The sequence below is a fragment of the Miniopterus schreibersii genome (assembly GCF_964146895.1).
Source record: "Miniopterus schreibersii genome assembly, chromosome: Y".
Classification (NCBI taxonomy): Eukaryota; Metazoa; Chordata; class Mammalia; order Chiroptera; family Miniopteridae; genus Miniopterus; species Miniopterus schreibersii.
In genome coordinates, this window is record NC_138120.1 from 517395 (window position 1) to 538667 (window position 21273).

At 50.8% G+C, this 21273-nt stretch overlaps 1 protein-coding gene across 1 annotated transcript; it reads left to right on the forward strand.

Annotated features, from left to right (window-relative positions):
• The first annotated feature begins 5298 nt into the window (after nt 1–5298).
• LOC308552003 (interleukin-3 receptor subunit alpha-like) lies at nt 5299–20995 on the forward strand. Its single transcript, XM_081126945.1, has 12 exons — nt 5299–5363; nt 7137–7235; nt 10718–10836; nt 11818–11941; nt 12713–12845; nt 13154–13332; nt 13770–13885; nt 15495–15521; nt 17270–17381; nt 19590–19695; nt 20395–20476; nt 20786–20995. The coding sequence occupies exons 2-12, from the start codon at nt 7154–7156 to the stop codon at nt 20858–20860; spliced, it is 1155 nt and encodes a 384-aa protein (XP_080983071.1). The 5' UTR covers nt 5299–5363; nt 7137–7153; the 3' UTR covers nt 20861–20995.
• Nucleotides 20996–21273: the final 278 nt, after the last annotated feature.

Genomic DNA, 21273 nt, shown 5'->3' on the forward strand with positions numbered 1-21273 from the left:
GGTTTCTGACGTGACTCGAAAGGTCGCCGTCCAATTTGGGTCCATGTCCTGTTCTATCCGCTCATGCATGTGTGCATATGTGTGCATGTGTGTGCATGTGTGTGCGTGAAAGCACGTGTGTACATGTGTGGTGCGTGTGGGAGAGCATGCGTGCTAGACTGTGTGCATGTGTGTTGTCCCTGTGTGTGCACGTGTGTGCACGTGTGTGCACGCATGGTCACGTGCACACGTGTGGAGCTGTGTGTGCATTCATAGGCGTGTGTCTGTGCGTGTGCAGGAGCACATGTGTGTTTGCATGCGTGTGCATGCGTGTGTGCGCGCGCATGCACAAGTGTTCATATATACATACTCATGACAATTTGACACCAGAATGTCAGGGGTGATTATCATCAAACTTCAAGAAACTTTTTCTTTTGTTTTATGTATTTGTGACCTTTTTTAAAAAGCCCGTTTTTACCTTATAAATAAACTTCTCTCCGATTTCCTAAATCGCCTGGAGCACACACGTGTTCCTCCCGTCGTGGCTGGTTTGGGGCAGCTGGAGGCTGTTAAATAAACTCCCTCACAAGACCTTTTCTCCTTGGGGAGGCTGTGCAGAGCCCGCCACGCACACGGAGAGAGTTGCGGCGACACAAACAGAAGTAATTTTTTTTTTTTTAACCCTCACCAGAGGACATTTTTTCCATTGATTTTTAGAGAGAGTGGAAGGGAGGGTGAGAGAAACATGGGCGTGAAAGACACACATCGACTGGGTGCCCCCCGAACGCACCCCGACCAGGGGCCAAGCATGAAACCTGCAAGCCAGGTACATGCCTGCGACCAGGACGCAACCAATCAACCCGCCTCACATCCACGTTTCTCTCTCTCTCGCCCCCGCCCCGCACTTCCTCTCTCTCTAAAAATCATGGGGGAAAAAAATATCTTCCAGTGAGGGTTAACAAAAAACAAAAAACAAAAAGAAACAGGCATTTCATAAGGGGCGGTGGCAGCTGATCGGAGAGATTGTCGCCTTCAGAGCTTGACACCCTTGGGTGGATCGGGCCGAGCTGAGATAAAAAGCACCTAAGTCTTTCGAAAGATTTTCCTGGAACTGAACGCAGAAAACAAGGCGTGTTCGCCCGTTATCGCCGGGGCTGGTTTGGGGGAGACCTGAAATTCCGCCTGTTGCAACCCCAGCTGGGCTCGTACACGCGCCCCCGGGGCCTGTGATAACCGGGTGAGGCGACCGCCCCAAGATTGCTGTCAGGACCCTGCAGGTTCGTGGAAACGTCGGACAGAAAAGGGTAACTTTTTCCTGGAAACGCGAGCTGCGGGTCTGCGCGTGAACTGGACCCCATGGGAGCCTCTGATGGACCTGGGAGGGGTTGTGTTTTTTGCTTTTTTGTTTTAAGCTTCATCTGAGGATATTTTTTCCATTGATTTTTAGAGAGAGTGGAAGGGAGGGAGGGAAAGAGAGAGAGAGAAGCATTGATATGAGACACATCGATTACGTGATTCCCACACGCGCACCAATCAGGGTGGGGAACCTGCAACCCGGGCACGTGCCCTTGACGGAGAATCGAACCCGAGACCCTTCCGTGCGCTGACCGACACACTAACCACTGAGCCACACCGGCCAGGGCGAGACGGCAGGACTTAACCTGAAAATCAAAACCCCGGAAAGCCGTCGAAGGTGGTGTTGGTGGCCCCCTACCTCATGTGTGAAGCAGGGAGGTGGGGACCCCAGGAGATGCCCGAGCCCTGTTTTCTGGGGCTGGGGTTGGCGACCGGGCCTGGGGTTCTTGGAGGCCAGAGGAGGGCCAGGTGTAAGGGGTGAGCACTGATATACGGGGGGGTCCTGCAAACACGTCTGAGCTTAACAGGGATGTTCATAATTTTATTTTTCAACATTGTATTAGGACAGCGTAGGGTAGGTAAGGGGAAAATAATGCATCGGAAGACCCTGAGGCCTGGACGCTCACGGATAGGCCTGCATCTCTCCGGGGACCCACTCGCGGCTGCTCAGATGTTGGATCCCGGGTGGAGGGTCCAGGTGGCGGGCACCATGGGGGCCTGGTTTGGGGCCTCGCTTCCCGGGATTCCCGACGGTGACCACAGGCCCCTTGGAAATGCCCGGCTGCCTGGGAGCGTCCAGCCACCATCCCGCTCGACGGCCCAGGTTGTCATTTGGCGTCGAGGGGGCCGGTGCTTCCAAAGTTTCAGGAGGAAAACTTCTGAGCTCCTGCCCTCCTGGCTGGACCAAATGGACAGGCCACACCGCCTGGGACTATGGGCGCAGGTACCCCTTGCTGGGTGCAAACGGCCCTATTCTGGTCTCTCTCTACCCAGCTGGCTGTCGGCTCCCCTTCCTGTTTCCTGTTTTCTGTTCCTCTGCTCCCCATGTGCACAACCCTGCCCAGCGAGCCCACATTTCCCACTCACAATGTGGGCTCTATGACACCACCACCCCCCCCCCCCCCGCCACAACCACACACAGACTCTGCGTTTGCTCCAATCTTCAGTTTCCTTGCGTGTGGTCGTCTTTGCTCGTCAGAGGGATGAGGCGGGGGACGGGGGAGCCTGCAGGAAGCTGGTAGGCGAGAGGTGTGTTCTGCAGGGTGGAAGGGGGGAGGCATCCTGGAATCCTTCCTGGAGGAAGAGGCCTCTCGGCGTTCACCCCAAATGTGCTTTATTTTTTTAAAATATGTTTTTATTGATTTCAGAGAGAGGGAGAGAGAGAGAGGGAAACATCAATGATGAGAGTCACTGACCGGCTGCCTCCTGCTCGCCCCCTGCTGGACATCGAGCCCACAACCCTGCATGTGCCCCGACCGGGCATCGAACCGCGATCTCCTGGTTCCTAGGCCGACGCTCAGTGAGCTTTAATGGGCACCCACCTCAGCCTTGCCTGGGTCCCCTGTGCAGACGCAGCCCGGAGACTAAACTCAAGCCGCCCCCTGGTGACCGGGGAACCCAGCTGGGCTGTGGGAGTGGTGGCATCTGGGATCCGGCCTGTGTGGCCCGGACGTGGGACTGTCGGTTCATCGTGGGTCCTGCCTTCACCCCCAGAGCCACATGCCTGGGGCCCCCCGGGGGTCAGCACTGCCCAACACTGAGCTAATTAAGTCTCAGCCTCAGGGCTGGGTGTCCTTGGGGGGCTGAGCCCATGAGCGCTTGTCCTCCGGCCCGCCGGCCACCCACGGTGCAAAAAGGAAGGAACCAGTTTCCCTTTACGGCCATGTGCCCTGTCCCCTCTGTATCCTGCGCTGGCCAGCCTGACCGCAGTCCTGCAGTCTGTCCCTCACCTCCATGCCCTGCACACCTTGAGCAGTGCACCTGCCCACAAAGCATCCCTGGAACTGGGTGCAATGCCCCCCCCAGACCTGGGCATGACACTCTGCCTGTGACCAGCACCCCAAGGTGCTGTGGTGCGTGCTGTGTGGACAGGGGTCAGCTGGACAGCCATCAACCAGACACTCTGGACTCTCTCTCACCCCAGAACCTATGTGCCCCCCTCTCCCGGCCACCTAGACCAACAGGGATGAGAGTCCAGGCTCTGTGAAGGGTCACGACCGTCCTACACCCCAACTTTCAGAATTGCCTGAATTTCCCCCCGAGGTAGGGTAAGAGCCCGGGGTCCTGGTTCTTCCCTTTGGGGGATAATAGCTTTTGTCTCCATGTGGGCTGGTCAGCCACCAAGACACAAGATCCGTCCGTGGAGTGTCCCGGGGCAGCCACAGCCAATCCCCGTAATCTGGGGGCTCAAACCCACAGGGACCCGTCCTGCTCCAGTTCTGCCGACCAGGAGCCCGAGGTCCAGGTCAAGGTGCCCCAGGGCCCAGCCGGCGTTGGCTCAGCGGTTCAGCATCGTCCTGCGAACCAAGAGGTCGCCGGTTCGATTCCCGGTCGGGGCACATGCCCGGGGTTGTAACCTCGACCCCCAGTAGGGGGCGCGCAGGAGGCAGCCGATCCGTGACTCTCTCCCTCTAAAATCAATTTTTAAAAAACAATATGTTTTGGAAAAAAAAAAGTGTCCCAGGGCTGAGGTCCCTTCAGAGGCTCCAGTTGGGGTCTTTCCTGCCTCTTCGGGCTCCTAGGGGTGGCCGGCCACCTTGTTGGGCACCCTCGGCTTGTACACAGGGCTCTCCAGCCCTTCGGGGGCTGTGTTCTGCACACGGCCCCCACCTTCCCGTGGCCGCCTTATGCCAAGGACACCAGCCCCGGGGAACCTATAAACCAACATATCCCAATGTGACCCCATTTAACTTCATTATAGCAGCAGCCCTGTCTCCAAATAAATTCAGCTTCTGGGATTCCAGGGGGATATAAATCGAGGGGGGTGCGGCCGGGCCGGTGCGGCTCAGCGGTTAGGGTGTTGGCCTGAGCACTAAAGGTCGTGGGTTCGATGCCCGGTACCTGGGTTGCAGGGCCAATCCCTGGCCCGGGTCGGGGTGCATGGGGGAGGCGACCAACCGATGTGTGTGTGTCTCTCTCTTTCTCCCTCCCTTCCACTCTCTCTAAAAATCAATGGAAAAAAGTATTGTTGTTGGTGACGATTAACGTAAAATAAATTTAAAAAAATGGACGGGGGTGGAGACACAGTTCAACAAAGGAGCTGGCATCTCCGCCTAGGGCTTCAGGAAAGGATAGCGGGGGGAGCTGAGACCGGGCAGCGATGACCAGAAGGACCGTGGCGGGGGGGACGCGGCCAGAGTGGGGTGCTGAGCCAGAGGAAAAACAGATTATACCTGGAAAGGAAGCTGGGGGCAGCTGGGTGGATGCTCTGGGGAGGCCTGGGTTTGACCCCTGGGTTTGAGGCCTGGTTTGGGCAGCAATGGAATCGGAGACGCAGGGTCACCGCCCTGGCCAATGGGACCTCGAAGGAAACCGTGCAGATGCCCTTTGGCCACGCCATTCGCGATGCCAGCCCAGCTCAGTCACCACGGCAGGAAGTTGCTCAAGTCCCTTTGAACGGAGAGCGAAACTTAGAATTACAACCGACGGGAACAAGGGGAGGCGAAGAAAGGACGCGGCCGGTCGATGGTTCTGGAAAAGGCTTGATTTCAGGGAAAGCGCGCACGTCTGTCCAGTCCGCTTACCCACAGATTCTGAGACGGGGCAGGACAGCAGGGCTCCCTGACCCGCCGGGTCACCCGCCACCTGGACCCTCATTGGGCCTGGTGGCCAGGGGCGGGGCACCACCCAGACTCTATAAAAAGCTGAACTGGGAAAAAACAAGCTTTGGTTTCTCTTCGATTCTTGCAGCTTGGGAAACAGAAGACAGAAGTGAGGGGACCAGAGGGGGAACCCCCCGATCCCAGGGCACCTGGACTGGAGCCAGGAGGGGCTCCTTGACTCACAGGGGACTGGACTCTACCTGCCAGGTAAGACGCAGGTGTCAGGTGGGGTGATGGGGAGAAGGCTGGGCGCTCGGCCGCTATCCTCGGTACCCCACAAGGGCCATCCCGCGGGGACACTGGCGTGGGAACGGGACTCGGTCCATGGGGAGGTGTCGTCTGTGGGCCACACACCCCGGATTCAAAGCCAGGGGTCAAAATAATAATCGTTACAGGGATTATGTGCTTGGCGTGCGGCATTCAGAGAGTATATGATGAAAGTGGATTTGGGGGCAGGTTTTTAATTTTTTATTTATGAATATTTTCGTACACAACCGAGGATGCTTTTTTATTAATTTTTTTTTTTTTTTTTTTTTGAGAGCGAGAGAGAGAGAAACATCAATTGGCTGCCTCCCATAGGCACCTTTACCGGGGACTGAACCTGCAACCTGGGTAGGTGCCCTGACCGGGAATGGAACTGGCAACCTTTTGGATCATGGGATGACACTCCAACCAACGGAGCCACCCGCCAGCGATGATTTTTTAACGAAACCACGTGGAGGCAGAGGCAGAGGTGGGAGGGGTGCGGCCACCAGCCCTGGGACCCCTGGAGCCCCTGAAGCTGGAAGGGGCAGAAGGACCCTCCCCTGGAGCCCCCAGAGGGCGCTCGGCCCTGGGACCCCTGGACCTCAGACGTCTTTGGAAACAGGGTCTTTGGGGACGTGATGAAGGGAAGGGTTTGAGATGAGGTCGTCCTGGGTCGGGGGGCCCTACATCCAAGGACAGGGTCCTTATAAGAGACACAAAAGGAGACGCAGATAGAGAGGAGAAGCCGTGACCCAGCGGGCCCGGGAGGCTGCCACCTGGGTGAAGGTCGAGAGGGATTTGTGGGGACCTGGGGAAAAGCCCTGGCTGGGATGTTGGGACCGCACGGGGTCTAGTTACAGTAACTCGGTCTAGTCAGGAAATTTGTTCTGCCTTGATTTCGTATGATTAATTGAACTTCCTTCCACGGCTTTATTATCACAGGGTTTCCTGGTGCTTTTCCTGGAGCGTGCTTTCCGGGTGTCAGGATGGGGCAAGAGCCTAGAGGAAGCTCAAACCCCAGGGAGGGAGCTCTTGGAAGACAGACCTATGCACACGGATAGATACACACGAGTGCACAGACATGCACATGTGCACACACGCATATACACCAGTGCACACACCTGTGTATACACACGCACATGCGTGCACACAGGCAGGTGCATACGTGCATGCACACAAGACATACATATACACACATATGTACAGGCACGCACACACCTGCATACACACGTGTGTGCATGCATGCAGACGTGTGTGCACAGGCAGGCACATAAACATGTGCACATGCATGCACACATGAACACGCATGCACACACATGCATGCAGTGTGTGCACACATGGAGACACAGGCGTGCGCACACCTGTATCTACACATGTATGCACTCAAATGTGCACGCATGTGTATAAGCATGCATGCATGCAGACTGTGCACATAGGCAGGCATGTGCATACATATACACACACACACATGCACCCATGTACACAAAGGCGCATATATACACAGAGATGAACAGACACGCAGACACACATGTACACACATACATACAAACATGCACACATGAGTGTACACACAGGCACACACACGCACACACACACACTCACCTCCAGGCCCTTTCCTCCTGCAACGAGCTACCTGCTCTCCCAGCACGAGGTTCCCTGAGCTCTGAACCCTCCTGGCCTCCCTCTCCCGTCCTTGAAGCCACAGCCCCTGGGTATCTCTCTTTCCTCCGGCAGCTACCACCCTCCCTCCCATGGGCACTGCCCTTGCCATGGTCTTGCTTTGGCTGCCGGTGCTCCTGACGCCCATCTCCTGTCTGCTGCAAAGGGACCAAGGTAGGCGCACCCCCTACGCTGTGCAGGTGTCTTGTTTTGGGCGAAACCGTTGGTATTGAGATTACGATAGAGTCACATGCAATTATAAGAGATAACAGAGGGCTTCTGCGCACCCTCCACCCCATACCCCCAGTGGGACCTTCACAGGACTAGTGCAAACCACAGCCAGGACATGGAGCTGGGGGCAGCCAAGGTGACAGAGCCTAGGATTGACCCCTTACCCTCGTGACCTCGCTCCCTTCCTGGGAAGGGAAACGACCGTGGAAAAACCAGGGTGATGGGTTGAGTTTTGTCCCAACTCAGTTCATATGCTGCAGCTCCAGCCTCCAGGAAAGTGAATGGGTTGTATTTGCAGGCGATTGGGGAAAAAATATCCTCGGGTGAGAATTAATAAAACAAAAAATCGGGGGGACGGGGCGGGATTTGGACACATGCGTGCCCTCGGAAGCCACATGATGACAGGGGGTGAGATTGGGGTAATGCGCCCAGAAACCAAAGACCGCCAAGAATTTGGGGCGCCCCTGGGAAGCTCGAAGTGAAGGCAGCAACCCAGTGATTTTTAGAGAGAGTAGAAGGGAAAGAGAGAGAGAAACATTGATGGGAGAGAGTCACATGGATCGGTTGCCTCTTTCACGCATCCCAACCGGGGCGGGGAATCAAACCCGCAACCCAGGTACATGCCCTTGACCAGAATCGAACCCGAGGCCCTTCAGTCTGCCGGCTGATGTTCTAACCACTGAGCCAAACCCACCAGGGTGGCAGCTTTGTTTTCAAGGGGCTCCATTTTATAAATATAAATATAAATATAAATATAAATATAAATATAAATATAAATATAAATATAAATATAAATATAAATATAAATATAAATATAAATATAAATATAAATATAAATATAAATATAAATATATAAATATAAATATAAATATAAATATAAATATAAATATAAATATAAATATAAATATAAATAATATAAATATAAATATAAATATATAAATATATAAATATAAATATAAATATAAATATAAATATAAATATAAATATAAATATAAATATAAATATAAATATAAATATAAATATAAATATAAATATAAATATAAATATAAATATAAATATATATATATTTTTTTTTTCTTAACAGTTAGGGGAATAAATTTGTAGTCCCAGCATCTCAGAATAAAGGAGGTATTTTTAAAACCTGAAAGTCCCATCCCCATCTGCTCTGGGCGATTGCATCAGCCAGGATGCTGTGGGCTGAGGTTACGGCCACAATATTTCCTAACCCTTCACACGTGGGTTCCTTCCTCAAAGGGGAGTGGACGGCCGGTGTTTTGTGCTCTGGTGGGGAGGGTGTGACATCTCTTGGGGGTGCCGTTTTTATTTTATTTTATTTTATTTTATTTTATTTTATTTATTTTATTTTATTTTTATTTTATTTTATTTTATTTTATTTTATTTATTTTATTTTATTTTATTATTTTGGGGGATGCTCTTTTTTCAGCTCTGACTGCTACCCCAAAAATACCCCAGAGTGGGGGGGGTTAAAAAAATGAAACATTTATTTCTCGCAGTTCTAGAGGCTGCAAGTCCCAGATCAGAGTGGCCTGTGGTTGGTCCCTGGTGAGAACCCAGTTTCTGCCTCCTGGCTGGGTCCTTGCTTGGGCAGAGGTGAGCAGGGCTCGCCTTGTCTCAGAAGGGCACTAATCCCGTCGTGGGGGCCCCACCCTCACGTCCTCAGCGAACCCTGATCGCTTTTCCAAGCCCTCACCTCCTGACGCCGTCCCACGAGAGCCAGGGATTCCACATACGTATCTGGGGGACACGCACACGTTCAGTTCATAACAATCATCCCAGAGCCTTCACCCCATCCCACCTGCCGAGGCCCTGTTTCCAGATAAAGGCTCATGAGCACGTTCAGGGAATTCACCCGATGGCCGGGAACCTTCACGGTGGCTCTTCACGTCCTGGGAGGAGTTTGCAGGATCCACGCAGAGCTGTCAGCACCACACGTGGATTCGGTGCCACGTCACTGACAAGAGCTTGGTCATGGGGCTGCAACCGGGGGCAAGACAGGGCCTGGAGATGCAGGGTGTCTGTCCGGGAGGGAGTTTCCTCCAGTCCTCAGACCCCCCCCTCCCCAACCTGCAGGTCCTAGAATTATCGGGGCTCCTCTCTGGGTTCCGAGCTTTGAAGCAGTTGCCACATCTGTGGTCACTCCAGGCCCGTGGGTATTCTAGGATCACTGACCACAGGCAGGAAATTAGTTGGATCACTGACCACAGGCAGGAAATTAGTTGCTTTCTAAGAGAAACTTCCTAAAGCTGAAAGGGAACAGCCAAGACGCTCTACAAGCTTAAGCGTTTCCCTCTAAAGTCCCTTAAAACTCCAATCTTGGTGAAATTGCCTCCGAGGGGATGGAAAAGTTGAAAACAGATGCCTCGATTTAAGGAGATGTGGTTAGTCATTCACTGCCCAGTATGAATTAGCACCAGGATTGTCATAGGTTTCTTTTGTCAGGGTAAGAAAGTCTGCTGTTATTCCAAGTTTGCTGAGTTTTGCACCCAAAACGGGTGTTAAAGTTTTTTTTTTTAATCCCAAATGGGGGTTAATGTTTTTCTGCTTCAGAAAACTCAGTTTGCTGAGTGTTTTAATCCCAATTGGGTGTGGAATTTTTTAAAAATATATGTTTTTATTGATTTCAGAGAGAGGAAGGGAGAGAGAGAAACACCGATGATGAGAGTTATTGATCGGCTGCCTCTTACACGCCCCCGACTGGGGATCCAGCCCAAAACCCAGGCATGTGCCCTGACCGGCAATCGAACCGTGACCTCCTAGACCATAGGTTTATGCTCAACTGCTGAGCCACACCAGCTGAGCATGAGATGATCCTTGATGTTTGCAAGTCCATTGCTTCGTGTTATCAGCAGGGCCTGGACCAGAACGGTCACCTGTTTGATAACAGGTGTTGACAAAAAAAATTATTCATTTCTGTAGATCCTTTTAAATGTTGAAAATGAACTGTATGTTTATAGACGCCGACTTTATCATGATTCAAAGGGTGTGTAAGCATTTTGGGGGGACACCCTATATATATTCTACTACAATTTGCAAGCCTTTCTGAAAGCATGCTCCGTGTAGCACACTGGGAGACAGATATTTATGCCCGGATTTGGTGGTATCAGTTCTCAGTGAAAATAAACTACTAGGAGATACCTGGTTGTAAAATATCAGTATCATGTACATGGGGATGGTAGAAGCGATCTGCTCTTGTGAATTTCCCCCCGTCATTGGCAGGGTGAGCTCATGAGATTAATAAGGTGCTATTGATTCGTGAAGCCTGCCCGCTCCGGCGGATCACTTATCTGGGTAGAACTCGACTCCCCCACGATATCGGATAATTCAACGGGAGACAGAAGTTCCCACCGAGATGCCGGTTTAACCGTCTGGGTAAGTCTCCTAACTGTAACCTATAAATATTTCAGATCCAAACCCACCGATTAAGAACTTGAGGATGGATCCAAGAACTAAGAGCTTGACCTGGGACATCCACGGGAATGTTTCGGCCATAGAGTGCTGCATAAATTCAAGGTCCAACACAAAGGTAAACCGCTTTCCGTGGGCTTAGCACCCTGCACTGGAGGGGTGGTCGGTTCGATTCCCGGTCAGGGCACACGCCCGGGTTGTGGGCTCGATCCCCAGTAGCAAATTCCAATGCCACTTTTTAAAAATACGTTTTTATTGATATTTGAGAGAGAGAGGAAAGGAGAGGGAGAGAGAGAGAGAAACATTGATGAGAGAGTGAAACATTGATCGGCTGCCTCTTGCTCGCCCCCTACTGGGGATGGAGCCTGCAATCTGTGCATGTGCCCCGACCAGGAATCAGACCAGTGACCTCCTCGTTCATGGGTCTGTGCTCAACCCCTGAGCCACTCCAGTCAGGCGGAAGTAAATATTTTTATACCTGAAGTCTTTGAAAAAATATCTGTATTTGACTTTGACGCTTGATTGATAGTTTGGCTGGGTATAGAATTCTACCAAAGGAAATTTCCTTCCTTCCCCCCAAAAAAAATTTCAAGGCCTTGCTTTATTGTAATCTATGTACCAAAGTTAATGTTGAGACATTCAATGCTATTGCGATTCTTTACTTTTTTGATATGAAAATGTTTCTTTTGTCTCTAGAAACTTTTTTAGAGATTTTTTTTCCCTCACCAAGGATATGCTTTTTAAAGAAATTGATTTTAGAGACACATGGATCATACATGTCTCCCCCTCTCCAGGCCTTCACCTCACAATTGTCTGTGTCCATGGGTTATGCAAATATTCCTATACATTCTTTCATTAATGTCTCCCCACCCACCCTGCTACCCCCCCTTCCCTCTCAGCTCCCTCAGCCTGCTCCATGCTTCTATGTCTCTGGATGTATTTTGTTTGTCAGTTTATTTTGTTCTTTAGGTTCCACATATAAGTGAGGTCATGGGGTACTTGTCTTTCTCTAGAACTACAGTTTTTATTAAAAATCTAAATATCACCAGTATCACTCTAAGCCTGTTCTGTAAACAATTCATTCCTATATCTGTCTTAGGCCAAAAAAAATCGTTTTTGCAAGTTTTATGTGCTTCCCAAGTGCAAACCATCCAACTACACTGTTAAAGTCACTACGATTGACGGTGAGACGTTTTCCACGTGGATCCAGTATCCCAAGCAAGGTGAGGGCAAATTGCTCTTTCTTTCTTTCTCTTTCTTTCTTTCTTTCTTTCTTTCTTTCTTTCTTTCTTTCTTTCTTTCTTTCTTTTTTTTTGCTTCTTACTTGCTTTCAATCATGAGTCAGTCTTCTGAATATCAAAAATCATTACTTTTAGCCCAGCCGGCGTGGCTCAGTGGTTGAGCGTCGACCCATGAACCATGAAGTCACCTGTTCGATTTTTGGTCAGGGCACATGCCCAGGTTGCCGGGTCCATCCCCAGTAGGGGGCTTGCAGGAGGCAGCCCATCCATGACTCTCTCATCATCGATGTTTCTATCTCTCTCTCCCTCTTTCTCTCTAAAAATCCCTAGAAACATGTTTTTTTAAAAACCATTACTTTTCACTTGGATGAATCTCCAGGGTTGTAGCTTCAAGAGAAAGAGAGAGAGAAAGATCGATGTTATAGAGACGCATGGATCTAACCTGTAACCCAGGTACATGCCCTTGACTCGGACTTAAACCCATGACCCTTTGGTGCACAGGCCGAGGCTCTAACCACTGAGCCACAGCCAGCCAGGGTGGAAGTGGCCTGTCTCTTGAGTGTATATCTATTAACATCCTGGATGATAGTTCTGCAAGGTGTTGCCTCACTCGGGGGGGGAACCTGCTTAACGTCTACGCAAAACGTCTCTGTTATCATTTCTTACAATTGCTTGGGAATTCACAGGGATCTAGAAATCATCGCGTGACCCTACAAAGGGACTTGTTTTTGGTTATTTTCTTTGCAAGCCCAGAAGGGAACCCTGAGGCAGCCCCCCAGAACCTGGATTGCCAAGTTCACGACAAGGACTTCCTGACGTGCAGTTGGGCGGTGGGCAAGGAGGCCCCCAGCGACGTCCAGTATTACTTCTACTTGGAAAACGTGAAGTAGGTGCAGTCTTGGGCGTGGCTGGGGTGTCCTGGGCATGGGAGGCACTGGGTCATTTTTTTTTTAAATATGTTTCTATTGATTTTAGAGAGAGAGGAAGGAAAAGGGAGCAAGAGAGAGAAACATCATTGATGAGAGTGTCATGGATCAGCTGCCTCTTGCTCGCCCCCTACTGGGGGTCGAGGTTACAACCCCGGGCATGTGCCTTGACTGGGAATCGAACCGGTGACCTCATGGTTCGTGGGAATGACGCTCAACCCTCTGAGCCACACCAGCCCAATTCTTAATCACGCCCAATTTTCTGCAGTACCAACCAGAAGTGGGAGTGTTCAGATTACACAGCGAATGAGCTGGGGCAACACATCCAGTGTCAGTTTGATGACGTCTCTCAGTTTTCCGAAGGCCAGTACCGTTTCCTGGCGAGGGGCACCAGCAACGAGTCCACAGTGCCCTGCTCTGAATTAATCACGTTTTTACCGGATATCGGTGAGTAAGGGCCCAGGATGCTTCTGGAGGGGAGGGAGAGGGGGGGAGAGAGAAATAGGGATGTGAGAGAGACACATCGGTTGATTGCCTCCCACGTGTGCCCCGACTGGGGGTGGGGAGCCAAACCTGCAACCCAAGTACTGTGCCCTTCACTGGGAATCAATCCACCCTTCGGTGTGCAGGTGGACACTCTAACCACTGGGCCACACCACCCAGGGCTCAACACACTTTTATCATGTGTCTCTCCTCTCTCTCCATTCATATCCCACCAACCCCCCACTTTCCATAGCCCCTTCAAGGAATATTTTCTCTCTCCCGCCCTCCACCCCGAATTTGTGGGATGCCCATTTCAAAGCGTCTCTGGGGAAACTATTTTTATTTCTTTTACTGATCAGTGTTTTTTGGGGCTTTGTTGGTGTCTTTTTCCTCTCTACTAGAGAAATTAATTGCACCCAAGATAACAGTGAGCTGCAATCAGTCTCTTGCTTTCATGAAATGGAACATGTCGAGCCACTTCCACAAAAATTTCGACTACAAACTTGAAATACAGCAGGTAAACGCTCGCCCCAGCAGGATCCTCTTGTGAGCCTCTGTCGTCTGGGGCTTTGGGTTGGATAAAACACGTCCCACAAAATATAGGAACCATAAAAGAATTTAGCTTTTGTGTGTGGGAAGCAACTAATCAATGTGTCTCCCTCACATTGATGTTTCTTTTTTTCTCTCTCCCCCTCCTTCCCTCCTTTCCACTCCTTCTAAAAAAAATCAATGGAAAAAATATTCTTGACAGTATCCCACACTCAGTTACTTACTTGTATTTATTTATGATTTATTATTTCCACCCAATTATGGATTAGGTCACACTCAGTTTTTCTGTAAACCTACAAGTGCTTCAAGAAAATTAAAGTCTATGGACTTAGATGGCCAAGTATTTTTGAGCTAATTGTCATTTTACACTAAATTATTAACTTTCATCTACTCATTATGTTTATTTATTGACTCATGTATAATTTATTCTCAACTGCTGCTTAACCTCAATTTCTCTGCTAACGCAAAACTGCTAAAAAAAAAAAAATCAGGTCAATTAATGTTTAAAAAGGCCAAGTATTTTTCAGGTAATTGGTAATTTATACCCAATTGTTTACTTATATTCATTATTTGTGTTTTACATTTATTTATTATTGATACTCAATACTGAGTATATGCAATGTTTGTGCAAACCTAAAACTACTTTTTAAAAAGGCTATTGTTTTTATTTTCAAAAGAAAGACCAGTATTTTTTAGTTAATCAATACTTTATGCTCAATTATCTTTTCATACCTCTTTTTTTATTTATTATATTTATTATTATACTTCATTACTGATCACTTTATAATCAATTATCTATATATATATATATATATATATACTTTTAAAGAGCAGCAATTGGAAACTATACCCACTGCATTGTTTTATGTTTTATTTTTTATTTTTCATTTTTAAAATATGTTTTTATTGATTTCAGAAAGAGAAAGGGGGAGGGAGGAAGAGAGAGAGAGAGAAATATCAATGATCAGAGAGTCATTGATCTGCTGCCTCCTGCACGCCCCCTACTGGGGATCAAGACCCCAACCGGGGCATATGCCCTGACCAGGAATCGAACCAGCAACCTTGGTTCATAGGCTGATGCTCAACCACAGAGCCACACCAGCCAGGCTATTTATCATTTCTATGTATTGATTTTACATATGATAATTATCATCCATTACTCATCATTTTATACTCAATTACCTACATATTCCATCTATCAGTTTACATGCGATACTATGTATCCTCCACGACTGATCCTTTTATACCCAATTACCTACATATTCCATCTATGTATCAGTTTACATATGATACTATGTATCCTCCATGACTGCTCCTTTTATACCCAATTACCTACATATTCCATCTATGTATCAGTTTACATACGATACTATGTATCCTCCATGACTGCTCCTTTTATACCCAATTCCTACATATTCCATCTATGTATCAGTTTACATACGATACTATGTATCCTATCCTCCAACACCCATAGTTTCATACCCAGTGTTTCCCTAAACACACACCTGTTCAAATGAGTGGGAGCTCTTGCAGAGGGCAGGTGCGGGCACCCATGGCTGTCTGCTTGTGTCTTGCAGCGCTCCGATCCTCCCTTCATCCAGATGGTGAGTGACCCTGCCTTGCTGCCCGGGGCATCGCCAGGTGCAAGTCGGTTATTTTCACCACTCTCTCCCACGTGGGGCACCCACCCTCACAGCAGTGTCCATGTGGAGGAAAGAGGAACCCAGGTCCCTGAGATGAAGCTCACAGCTGTTGCTGTTTGCCCACAGAGGTCACCCCCCCACACACACCCCGAAATTCTTTAGCCTGGGCCAGGCACTGAACTTGGTGGAAAAGTCACCAAACTGTGAGCTCTAACCAGCAAGTGCATGTTTCCACACAGGTGGTCCATGCATTTCACAAGCATCCATTAACTTTGGCCTCTCTCTCTGTCTTCTTTCTCCCCTATTCTCCCTGTCTCCATCTCCCCGAGGCTTCTCCTCTGTGTCTGTGTCTCCTCTTCTGTCTCTTACAAGGACCCTGTCCTTGGATGTAGGGCCACCCTGACCCTCATCTCAGATCTTTCCCTTAATCCCATCTGCAAAGACCCTGTTTCCAAATAAGGTCCTGTTCATAAATTCCAATAGGCAAATCTTTCTTGGGGGGGCAGCATTCCACCCGGCAGGGCCCCCTGCACCACTGCTCTTGGACTCGGGGAGGTAGCCAAGGATTGTTTCCCTCCCAGGGACTATAAAGAACATTTAGCTTTGAGACTGGAAAGGGGCTCCATGGGTTCCCCCTGAGCACAGGTATCTCCCCACTGTCCTGGCAGGGACTAGTCAGGCTCTCTCCAGAGACCTTAGTTTCCTAGAGCAGCCGTAGCAAATACCTCAAACCGGGTGTCTTAAAACAACCAAAATTAATTGTCTCCCAGTCCTGGAGACCAGACATCTAAGATGAAGGTGTCTGCAGGGCTGGTTCCTTCAGGATGCTGCAGGGAAGGACCTTTTCCAGGTCTCTCTGTCTCCCCCACTTCTGGGGATTTCTTGGCTTGCAGTCACATCAATCCAATACCCAAGGGGCACCGCCCTGTGTGACTGTCTGTGTCCTAATTTCCCTTTTTTTTAAGGATTAGGGGCCCCTCTGCTCCAGCCAAGCTCCTCTTTTGTTTTAGTGTTTTTTTTCTATTTTATTTTATTTTTTAAAATATGTTTTTATTCATTTTTTTTAGAGAGAGAGGAAGAGAGAGAGATAGAAACATCAATGATGAGAGTCATTGATTGGCTGCTTCCTGCACGCCCCCTACTGGGGATGGAGCCCACAACCTGGGCATGTGCCCTGACAGGAAATCGAACCCTGACCTTCTGGTTCATAGGTTGATACTCAACCATTGAGCCACCCTGGCCGGGCTTTGTTATTTTATTTTTTAATTTATCTTTATTGTTGACAGTATTACAGATGTCCCCCTTATTCCCCCATTGACCCCTCCACCCTGCTCCTGGCCCTCCCCAGGCCTTCCCCACATTACTGTCTGTGTTGATGAGTTATGCATAAATGCATATAAGTTCTTTGGTTAATTTCTTCTCACCTCCCCTTTCCTCTGAGATTACTCAGTCTGTTCCATGCTTCTATGTCTCTGGATCTTTTTTGTTCGTCAGTTTACTTTGTTCATTAGATTCCAGCCCAGCTCCTCTTAACCCATCAAATTGGCACGGCTGCTATCTCCAAACAAGGTCACCTTTGCAGGCCCTGGGAGAGGGGATTCCCACAAAAGAATTTGGGGAGGGCTTTCTCCACCCATGGCAGGGCTCCTGTGCTGCCCTCTCCGCTGATGGGAGTGGCCTTGTCTTCTTTTTGTTCCTCGAATCGATAGGCCCCGTTGAAAAACTCCTTCATGCTGACCAACCCTGGGACCTTCACAGTGAGAATCAGAGCCCTGACTATGTTAAAATCACCTGGACAGTGGAGCACCCCCCAGCGTTTTGGTGAGTGGGGTGCCCTTTCTCTCTCCCTCCTGGGCACTGACCTTCCTCAAGAAAGCTTGGAGCTCCCGGCTTGAAATCTCCTGGGATGTCTGCCCCCAAAGGAGAGGGGTGTCACTCCACCACCTTCTGCATCCCCAAAGAGGGCTCTGAGGACAACAGGGGATCTTGCTCCTTTAACTCACCCGATGGGAAGGCAGAGTGCAGAGATGTTCCCACTAAGAGACATCAGGGCAATGGAATAACACAGCTGTTACAAGCAATGGGGTCCTATTTTGCTATCCAAAGTCACTCTGGGTACGGCTCCAGGAAGTGCCTAATTAGAAAGATTCCTGCAGGATGAGAGCTGTGGTTTCTCCCTGAGCTGTTCTGAAACCAGCCCTGCCCTCCACCACTACTCCCCAGACTCCAGGAATGTCCAGTTCCGCAGATGGCACATCAGGAAATTCCACCCCCCATCATCAACTGATTAGTCCAGGCCCACCCACAGTATGTAGAGCAATCTGCTTTACCCATCCTCTACTGATTCCACTATTAATCTCATCTATTTTAATTATTTTATTTTATTTTTTGTTAACCCTCATGAGAGGATATTTTTTTCCATATATTTTTTTAGAGAGAGTGGAAGAGAGGGAGAGAGGGAAGGGAAGAGAAAGAGAAACATTGATGTAAGAGAGACACATTGATTGGTTGCCTCCCACATGCACCTCGACTGGGGCAGATGATTGAACCTGCAGCCCTTGACAGGGAATTGAACCAGTGACCCTCCAGTGCATGGGCCTGCACTCTAACCACTGAGCCACACAAGCAAGGGCTTAATCTCATCTTTAAAAAATACCTTCCCAGTGACATCTAGACATTGTTTGACCAAAGACCTATGTACCATGACCCAGCCCAGTTGGCACATAACATTCACAATCATAAGCCCCGAGTTAGTTCACTAGGGCTGTCAGGACAAAGTCCCATAGACTGGAACGTTTGAAAAAACAGATGTTTGTGGTCTCACAGTTCCAGAGGCTGGGTCTCCAAGATCAAGGTGTCGTTAGATTTGGGGACTGTGGGGACTTGGGGCTGTGGGGACAATAGTTTCCAGGCCCCTCTGCAGCTTCTGGGGGGCTCCTGGCCTTTTAAGCCACACCTGGGTTACCTGTAACCTGTGTGACTCTCAGTCCTAGTCCTTTCCTGGAGGTATTCTATCGCTGGGGATCCCTGCAGGCTTGGTTTGCAGATCCCAAACTCCCATCTATTCCTTACAGAGGGACATTACTGAGATATCCAAAGATGCAGGTCTGAGAGCCTTCTCCAGGTAGATCAGCACAGCCTGGGAGTGCTGGACCAGGGGTGGGTGGAAACACAGGTCCCCTTTGCCTTCTCTCCGCCCTCCCTTTGGGGCCTGCTTCCAGATTCCTGGCTTTGGCTCTGGTCTCACCCATGGGTTACAGATACCGTCAGACCAGGGTGCGTTTTATCAGGCTCCATGGACACCTGGGTGAGGCTCCTGCTGCCCCTGAGCCCGAGCTTTGGCCTCTGGCCCTTCTGGGCTGCGTTCCCTTGCTGGACTCAGTTTCCCTCCAGGTTCCCCTGTCTCTGGCCGCTGGGCTCTGCCGTCCTCTGCCCAAGCCGTTGCACAGGACCGCCTGTCCGCTAGGGGGCGAGGAGGTCGCCGTTGCCCAAAGTCTCAGTTACCAAGATAAATATCTTTTAATGCTGTCTTTAAAATTAAAATAAAAATTAATGAGAAAAGACCCATGATGGACATAATATAAAATTCAAGGATTGAGGGAGGGGGCGCAGGAGGTGGTAGTTCCCCTGCAGCGCATACTCACCTGCCCTAGGCCACCCCAGGGCGCGGCCCCTCCCCCTGGGAGTGGCTGACTCTTTCACAGGCTGGCTGACGCCCCAGAGGCAGGTGCTGAGTCTTTGAAAATCTTGGCGCTGCCAGGGGTCCCTGAGTGCACGCGATGCGTGTAGTCGTAGCTCCAAGTGTCCCTTGCAGATGGGGGCATCGGGCTACCTTCGAGGGCCGCGCCCAGTTGGAAGGATTCCCGTGGGTCCCCTGCGCGCAGGTGGCCGCTGTTCCAACTGAACTAGCCCCCCGCCCCCCCAAACCCCGTCCCGGGGCCCTGGGGAAATGCCCACGGCTGCGTGACACCGCCCTCCCTGACCCCGCCAGAGCGCGCCCGACGCCTCCCCTCTGCCTCCATCCCCTAGTGTGTGACTACGAGGAGAACGCGTTCCTCCAGATCTGGCTGACCTCGTCGCTGATCGCCTTGGCCACGCTGGTCACCGTGGGGACGGCCCTTCTCTTATGCAAAAGGTGAGTGGCGCGGGTCTGTTTTCTGCAGCGCGAAGCTCAATGCGCTCCCGCGCGCGCCTGGAGGCCTTGGTTGCCTGGGCGCGCGCCCCCGTGGTCCCCAGCGCAGCATCCTCGGAGCCCCTTCCCTCCCCAGACCCTGCAGTCGGAGACTGCAGCCAGGCTCACTCGCATGTCCCCTTATATCCCCAGTTTTGCTCCCCAGCCCCCAGTATCCTTCAGGACATGGCTCAGGGACCCTTCCCCTACCCCTCGGGCAGCAGGCCAGGGACAGCGTTACTACGGCCTGTTCCTCGTGACCGCAGCTCCCGTGGCTGGGTCCCTTCCATTTGGCTGATGCTCAGCCTAGTTAGGGGAGCCCTGCAAAAACTCCCCCCTCCCCCCCGCCCCCAGCTTGCTCTGGCTTCACCCTCCCCCCCGTCTCCCAGCCACCCTGAGAAGGGGCCAGGTTTTAGGAGTGGACTGGCCACAGCTCCAGGTAGGGGACAATCGGCTTCCTGCAGAAGCTGTTGGGAGGGGACCATGGCAACCTTGGTCTTTATAAAGATGCAGGTATCAGCTCCTCTGGGGCTAGGACTACGATTACTTTCTTGGGGGGCAGGAACAGAGACTTCGGAGGCCTGACTCCCCCCAGGGTCCCTGTGTCGCCTGGATGGAAATGAACGCTGGTGCTGGATTGGGGCTCAGGTGAATCTCTCTCAGGTACTCGGTGCTGAAGATGCTGTTCCCTCCCATCCCTCGTGTGAAGAACCCCACAGGTGACAACTTTCAGGATGAGAAGATGGTATGTCTAGGCTTCTGCGGTGGATGAATCTGGGGAGGTGGCCACAGCCCCGTGCAGAGTGGGGTGCAGATCTGATGGCCCCGGTGGGTGGTGGCCACGGGAGGAGTGGGCTCCCGACCTATGACCACAGAGAGGTAGTCATGAGGGGACCTGCCAGGCTGGCAGACCCAGGAGCCCATGACCCCTGCCCCTTGCGCCCTGGCTGGGGCAAGTTCTGGATGGGCCAGGCCCCGGGAGCTGTTGAGGGTGCATTTACTGCCCTCCAGGGGGGCCTGTCACCCACCTGGAGTTCCCTCTCTCACCCAGCAGATGGCCTGGGAGGACTGCAAACCCACCCAAGAGGAGTGTCCTGTAGCTGAGGTGCAGGTTTTGAGGGAAAAGTGACCCTGGACCCGGCTCTCCGCATGGGCCAAGCACCTACACAGCCTGGTGGCCTCAGGATGAGGGGGCAGGAAACCCAAATGCAGTTTTCACCGGAGCTACCACCAGAAAGAAACGAAATAAAGTGCTTTTCAACCCACTCACTGGGCCCCTGCAGTTGGCGTCCACCCCTCACCCCTTCCAGTCCTCAAGCCGCCCACTGTGGATTTCTGGTGTCTAATTGTATTATGTGTTGTTGTTTTTAAAAAAATGTCTATTGATTTCAGAGGGAGAGGGAGATAGAAATATCAATTGATCGGCTGCCTCCTGCACGCCCCCTGCTGGGGATTGAGCGCAGAGCCCGGGCATGTGCCCTGACCAGAACCAGTCTATTAGGCGCTTCTGGATGCATTGCCCTTCATAAGCCCCTTGCATTC